Source organism: Corylus avellana, chromosome ca1 (assembly GCF_901000735.1).
Source record: "Corylus avellana chromosome ca1, CavTom2PMs-1.0".
Taxonomy (NCBI): Eukaryota; Viridiplantae; Streptophyta; class Magnoliopsida; order Fagales; family Betulaceae; genus Corylus; species Corylus avellana.
In genome coordinates, this window is record NC_081541.1 from 44482279 (window position 1) to 44490215 (window position 7937).

Below are 7937 nucleotides of genomic sequence, written 5' to 3' on the forward strand. Positions count from 1 at the left end.
ATTTTATTATTTTAAAAGTTTTTTAATTTAGTGGGACACGTGACGAGATCTTGGCCTTTGGATTAAAATGGACGGCCAAGATCCCCTAATTCCAAAATTTGGAATTCCCTTAGGATTTCAGGGGATCCAGATCCCCCCCAACCAACCAGCCACTGGGGTATATATATATATTTATTTTCTTTGATATTTTATTTTTAAAATTAAAAAATTATTTTCTTATTTTATTATTAGTGGGATACGTGGCAGGACACTAGCCTTTAGATGAAAATTGAATGGCCAGGATCTGGAATTTCAAAATCTGGAATTCTCCTAAGAATTCTAGAGGATCCAGATCCACAGTAGACAGTTAATGGAATTGCATTTTAAAAATAAAAATAAAAACTAAAAAAAATTGGACGACTGAGAAGGGTCAAAATGCAGTAAAGGCAATTAATAAACCTATTTTTTTTTTTTTTTAAAAAAAGGCTGCATTTGTCCCCTCTCGCCCCAAGCTAGCTCCACCCTTGCATGTGAAGCAATCTAAAAAGATTATTCGTATACCCAAACAAGCATTAAGAGACCACCAAGGTGGTAATTGAGTTGGTAAAGGAGCAGGGGATAGGGTTCATTCCCCTCCTCTTTTCTTCCTTATGGTCATGAGTTCGAACCCACTTGCGATAGTAATCCGCGAACCAGATGCTATTAAAAATGAGTTTTACCAACTTGCACTTTGGTAGGGCTGTGGTGACGGATTCGCCTTCCTAATTAGTAGCTATGGCTCAAACCGAACATTCCACAGTGGATCGGAACCCCAATAGTCACACCCAAGGGAAAAAATTACACTGGTCGCCCCTACCTGCCTTTTTGGAAAAAAAAAAAAAAAAAAAGGGGCATCAAGAGACCACACTACATGATCATGTAGGGAAGTCTAATAAGATGCTCTGTACAACCATAACATACCCAACCAAAAAGTTGGCTAAGCGGTTGCATAAGGAAGGGATCTATGCTCAAAGCCTCAAAGCACCAAAGCCCGAAGGAATGATTCTTGGTTGGCCATCTTTGCTTTTCTTAAGTCTTCTTTTCTCCTTTAAAGATGCTTGGACTTGAGCATTGTATTTGGATTACTCCATATATACATTCGGCAAGCTTTTTACTTTCATTCCCGTTATAGGTATTCTCGATGATGACGATTGACCGGGACCACTTAATGAAAATTGAAGCCTAAACCAATTATCCGATTATTAACCAGATTTTAAATGCCGGTTACCGCAACCAACCTAAGCGGTTATCCAATTATCCGGTTACGATTACCCAATTAGCGGTTAATAACCGCCCCTCGCTTGTGCACCCCTATTCTATACAACCATAGCATACCCAACCAAAAAGTGACACTTGGCTAAGTGGTTAAAGGGATCTATGCTCATATCTCAAAATAAGGAGGCAAGACCAAAGCCCAAAGGTATGATTCTTGGTTGGCCCATCTCTGCTTTCGTATGTTTTCTTCTATCCTTTTTTGATGTAAAATTACTAATCAAATTTTTGAGTTCAAGTTTTGTCAATATATTATTCTTAATTAATAATATGCCTAGTCCTTTTTTTTTTTTTTATTACAAAAATTGATTGTAATTAGGATCTAATTAGTTGTGTATTAAAATCAACAGTGCAGTGTTAATAATAAGGGATCGAAACTTGTAACAATGACAAGTTATAATCAATGGCATCAAATAGTAAGTATAAAATATTAAATATCAAAGAAATAAAGAAGCAGAAGATTAGAAATGATGAAGTAAAATAGGGAAAAGTGCATTTACTCCTCCCAAACTACTATCCAATTATCAATATCCCACCCCAAAACTACCAATTGTGTTAATTTTTCTCCAAAACTACCAACAAAATGTCAATGTTCCCCTAAGGACAGAAAAAACCCTTCATAATTGTTTTTTAAATGATAAATCTTAAAAAAAAAAAAAAAAAAAAAAACCAACCCCTTGGTGAAATGGGGGTGATTCCGCAACCCCTCATTTTTGAAAATAAAAATAAAAATTTGAGCGGTGGCCCATGTTTTTTATTTACCTTTTTTTTTTTCAAATTTATAAAGATATTTTTATCTTATTAAAAATTTTAAGGTCATTTTTGTCTTATTGCTACTTTTTTTTTTTTTTTTTTTAAGGGAAGACATTGACACAATTAATAGTTTGGAGGGAGGGAGATATTGACAATGTTATAGTGGTTTAAGACGGGTATGTGTACTTTTCTCAATAAAATAAGAGAAAAGGGAAATACAAAATGAAAGCTGGTCATACTTTAGTTTATAATCTTTTTAAATTTAAAAAATTATACTAATTTTCCTCCCTTTTTTTTTTAATAATAAATTTAGTATAAAAAAGACCTTTTTTAAGGGACCTTTTATAAATGAGTTTAACTTTGGTCCGAATGTGCCTTAAAAGGCAATTTTTATAGCCCCAATCACAAAGCAACACATAAGCAAAAACAAAAAAAAATCACAAAAATATCATACACCCATACACACTATATTTGAACTCATTTTCGTTGCTGGGTGGCGGGTCACGCAGACCCATGTTTAGGTCATGTAGACCTGTGGGCCGTGAGTCATCTTCTCTGGCGTCGGAGCCACCTTTTTTTTGGCCTTTAGGGTAATAAAATCTTTAAATGGTTAACTTTCTATCTCTAAGTTTTAGTTTTGAAACAAAAAACGAGTTTTGAAACATTAGAATCGAGGCAGGTCACAACGGATTCAAAGCAGGCTTGAGGCGGGTCACGGCCAGACCCACGGCGACGTCTGGTGGCCAGGGTTTTTTTGGTCTTTTTTTTTGTCATTTTGATTTGCTGCATTTGTTCTCATTTTGATGTTTTGCAATTTTCTTGAATGGATGAGGTGTCATATGGGGATTGGGTGTTGTAAAATGGGTTGTTTGCAAACCGACCAAACCATAGGGGCTCTCTTTATAAATTAGGGCCGCCTTAGACGGAGGCCTAATTCACCTTCCTATTAAGTATTAAGTCAGCCTGGATGATGACTTTGGTGTGTGGTTAACTTTTTTTTTTTTTTTTTTGAGGAATATTATTTTTTGGTGTGAGGTTAACTATGTCAATCATTACTATTTTATTCATTAAAAAAAAAAAAAAAAAGTAGTCTAGAAAGCAACAATTTTGCCCTCTTTATTGAAGTTTTTAGTGCTTACAGACTTTCTTATTATACAAGATACAGACCAACAACAATGACATTTGGGTGTCTTACAAAACAAACCAGTTCTTTTCTTCCTGGGCAAATAAGAATACAAACAAAGAAAGACAAAGTACAAAGCTAAAAACAACTCAAACTGCGGGAGAAACGGGTGCAGAGAGGAAATAGGAATACTTTCACTATGTCAATTCAAATGGTTCATCCAGCTAGATTCGCACCACGGTGGACTTTGCGAACATACCAAGCTAGAATGTGATTTAGAAGAAGCCGTGCTTAAGAGATAAATGGCTCTAGGTGCCACTTGAGAGGAAGGTCCTGGCCGAGAAAGGCAGTCACCACCACATGCAAATCTCTCTAAAAAATAACTTTCTTGAGGCCTTTCACTTTCACCTGCCAAAAACAAGCCATTTACAAGTGCATATCAGACTATCAGTAATCTCCCGCCTAACAAAGTCATATTCTAGGGAACAATTTTTACTTCTTGCATTCCATAGAAAGGAAATTCGCCTGATTATAGTTCAGGTAGTATCTCTCCCTCTTTTAGCTAAAGAAGAGAGGCTTGAGTAAGGAGAATGCTCCCTCATTTATAGCATTCTAGCGATTTGTTGATCTTTTTATTTTTATTTTTTTGTAATTCATACTGTTTTGCTTTCTCTAGTAGTTATTAGTCTTGTATTTCTTATATTTTTGCTTTTAGATCTTTTATAGATTTGTTTTTATTATCATTTTCTTTGTCTAGAAGGGACTTTTATTAGAACTATTTAAATTGTTCATAGAACTATCCTAGTTTCCATTTTGTTTTCTCTTTTAATTTGATTTTCGAGCCTTCTATCTCTACATAATTCAAGAGCAACTCGACTAGTTATAGTAGAGGTCAACTCGTTAAACTTACACCAAAGAATATGTTAGTTTAAGAGGCCAACGACATAAAGTGTAAGATGAGACGAATTGGCATCCTCTCTGTTTCAAGTGAAATGGAGATTGAGATTTTCAAAATTACTAATAGAAGGTGAGCCTTAAAGAATCGAAGAATTACAAATGAATGTACAAAAAGAACTTAATTGTGTAAACCAAAAACTCAACATTGTTGTTAGAAGAATTACAAACCCTTATGGACACCCTAATATTCTCGCAGAATTTATGGTTCGACAATTAAAGAATAGAGTTTCATTTCAAAAGGCAATGAATAAGGCTATTGAATTAACTGAACAAGCAGATACAAAAGAAATTCAAGTACAAATTGCAGGGTGTATCAATGGAAGATAGAATGGAATATAACTGACACAGTTGGATATCCCAATACCCTCTTGATGACTGGCAAGCAACATACGATCAAATATTAATTAAGCGATGGAAGCTTCGAAAGCTTAAGCTTGTATTTAGAACTTTTTCTTAACAAGCAAAGAAATTTTCCTGCCAATTGTCTCTATTTTTAACTTTTGTCTGGAAATATCACAATTAATTTTCTGGGATGAAGGGGGAGAGAAAATAGATCTAAATGATTTCATAAAAAGGTAAATATTTTATTTGACTCAAAAAATAAAGAAGGAAAAAACAAATGAAAAACGCTGAGGACAAAGAATGAAAGCAGTATTGGAAACGGACCTGCATTATTTAGCCAACAGATAATATCACTCTCTAATACCCAGCTGCAATTTCTCATCTCAAAAATTTGATAATTGAAGGCATAAGAAACAGCAATAACTTCAGTTGGGGCAGTGCGGGTTGGATGGTAGGCACCCTGCCATTTTGTTACCAAAACCATCAGCCGCTTTAACAAGTACCATACAGTATAGCCATAAAAAATCCTATGCTGCCACAAGTTTCCTTTTCCAAGAAAAGACACTGAATGGTAGTTCAGATCCCACACTTATGAAGAAAATAAAAACGGCAAAATTTCGGTAATCTTGATTTGGCACTAAACAACAAGTTCAACAGGTCATACTAGTGTTTCAGTACTATTCATCAGAAAATAACTAAATGTTGGATCAAAAAAGAAATAACAATGCATTCATAGTAGATTGAAACAGAAAATCCACATACATTGCATTAGATGATGTGAGAAGCAGGGCATCAGATTCTATATGCCTACATCTGCTTTGTCAAGTCATAATCGAGCGCTTAGATCTTCTAAATTCTGTTGATCAAATATTTTCCATACAATTAATCAAACAAAAAGGAAAACAATTAGACGATGATAAAACAAACAGAAACCTATAAAAGAGAGGAAATGTTAGAAAAAAGCATGTACCTAAGTGGAGATTCTTGCTAGACATTTAGCTCATTCAATCAATTCATCATCAATCATTATTAGGTGGACATGAGCAATCTTGAACCATTCTTTTCCTTTTTTCTTGTGAAGTTGTTTCTTTAGCAAAGGACAACTGTTGATAAGTAAAACAGAAATGGAGGCAGGCAACCCCTCTTCTGGCATGTACTTGAGCATAGGACAATTATCGATCCGCAATTCTTCAAGAGAGGCGAGGTGTTGAAACCCACTTTTATCCAAAGATTTTAAACATGGAAAATTCTTTATTTGAAGAGCAGTCAAATTCGGGGGCAGCAATCCCACCTCCGGAAAGGACTTTGCATCTCCCTTTTCGCCACAAATAAACAAACTTTTAAGAAAGGGGAGCTTTTGCAAACCCCATTCCATTCGTCCAGCAACGAGGTTGTCACAATCAACAATGGAGACCGATTTTAGATTGGAAGGCAAGCCCCCCAAAGGAAACAACTCAACTTTTGTACAGCCAACTATTTGCAAATCCTCAAGAGATGGGAGGAAAAAGTGCATCTTATCTGGCAATGACCTCAAACTTCCACAATTCCAAACCCAAAGCAATGTAAGGTTGGGGGCACGCAATCCACCTTTTGGAAAAGATACAAAACAAGGGCAATCTATTATTCGTATGTTCACGATCATTAAATCATGTTCACATTGTTCTGACATTGTAAGAGATTCCAAATTCCCCCACCTAAAGATATAGATATCACAAAGGTTTGGGAATAAGTCCAATGGGAAGGAGCTCAAAGAATCATAAATATTTATCAAGTACAATGTTTTAAGTGATGAAAAGATCCCATGCATTGGAAGCTCTTGAAGAGAAACAAGTGAGGTACAGTTAGAGATTTCTAACTCTTGAAGAGAACAGTTGGACTCCATCATTCCCACGGCTAGGGAATCTAGTGCATCAAATCCTCCAACTTTGAGAACCTGTATTTTAGCTGGCAAATTCTTTAACAGGTCCTCACCACATGTTAGATTCAATTGACATATAGCAGGATCCCTTGGGAGTGAAGCCCCTAGCAACGGACATTCCCTGATCTCAAGTTTAGCTAAAGAAGGAAAATGGATGGGCAATCTTCCTGTTAGCTTAGGGCAGTTATCAATATAAAGCTCTTGAAGATGAGGAAAAGCTCTATTTTCATTTTCAGCCCCCAAAGAAAACCATTGCTCCCACTTCAATGCCCGCTCAAACCTTAAAACTTTCAGGGCTCTGAATGGCTTCATTGAAGAATTGTTGCCATAAAACTCACGACCCACTATAACAACTTCATCAAAGTGAATAATAGAAAGGTCTTGCAACGAGGGTAGCTGCCCAAGTGGTGGCAAGCTGAGGCAATATTTACAGCCGTATAGATGAAGAGATGCTATATTAGAGAATGAATGATGCCCTACCCAATCTGGAAAACTGTTCCCACTATAATATTTGATTGTAAGACTTTCTAAATTTGAATGAGGCTGGAGACTGTCAAGTATATTTCTTTGACTTCTTAAAACAACATTATCATCTTTCCATTCCAACACCAAATCCTTAATGTGTTTCTTCTCCTTCAAGCATGCATCCAAAGCATCCATAGAAGAGACAACATTTTGAAGATTCATAATAGCAAGCTTTCCTCGAAGATTTGTAAGTTTTCTCAACTCTCCTATGCAGGACCCACTAGTTTTGCCGATGATAAATGTAGTCAATGTATGGAGATATTTTAATCTGCCCAATTGTATCGGCATCTCCATTATGCCAGTTCCAGTAATATCAAGATGCCGTAGATTAATGAGTTTACGCATATCCCTTGGCAATCCAACAAGATTATTACAACATGATAACTTGAGTGTTTGCAAATTGATCAGCTGACACATGGAATCAGGCAACCTTTTAACCGAGGTGAAAGAAAGGTCCAAATAGCGTAGTTGTTTAATTTTACCAATTGAATTAGGCAAGTTTGTCACATTCTCATAGTGAGACAAAGAGAGTATCCGTAAACATCTCAGATTTGACAATAAATCATGTGGTACTTTTTTAGTCAAATTGTTGTCCATGATAGAAAATTCTAATGGCAGGAAAGTGCGCAACCGCTTAGCCTCGTTAAGAGCCTTAAACTTCTCAAAGTCATCAAATCTTGTTCTAAAATACGACAGGTGATGAGTCTTGTTCACAATTTTTTGAGAACAATTAGCCTCCAACCTAAAGACAAACTGCCCAAAAACAGATTTTGCTATGTCATTGACAAGATCATGCATTACAAAACATGATTTTCCATCACTTGATTGTTGAAACAATGATCTTGATACAAGATCAAGAAAGTAATCATTACCAACTTCTTCCATTGTTTTGTTTTTGAGTCCTTGCAATAAACCTTCAGCCATCCACAGCAAGACTACTTGATCCTTTTCAAAAGCGTGATTCTTTGGGAATATTGAACAATAAGCAAAGCATCCCTTTAGATGTGAAGGTAGATATTTGTAACTTAA

At 35.8% G+C, this 7937-nt stretch overlaps 1 protein-coding gene and 1 pseudogene across 2 annotated transcripts; both read right to left on the reverse strand.

Moving 5' to 3' along the window:
- Nucleotides 1-7937, reverse strand: part of LOC132166441 (U-box domain-containing protein 44-like) — a 40300-nt pseudogene that overhangs the window by 4643 nt on the left and 27720 nt on the right.
- Nucleotides 3134-7892, reverse strand: LOC132190482 (putative disease resistance protein At3g14460). Of its 2 annotated transcripts, XM_059605488.1 has the most exons (4): nt 5436-7892; nt 5228-5321; nt 4790-4925; nt 3134-3574 (listed from the first exon to the last, which is right to left on the reverse strand). In XM_059605488.1, exon 1 carries the CDS (start codon nt 7830-7832, stop codon nt 5466-5468), a length of 2367 nt encoding a protein of 788 aa, XP_059461471.1. In that variant the 5' UTR covers nt 7833-7892; the 3' UTR covers nt 3134-3574; nt 4790-4925; nt 5228-5321; nt 5436-5465. The 2 variants fall into 2 exon arrangements, with proteins under 2 accessions (XP_059461471.1, XP_059461478.1); XM_059605495.1 differs by lacking the exon at nt 4790-4925.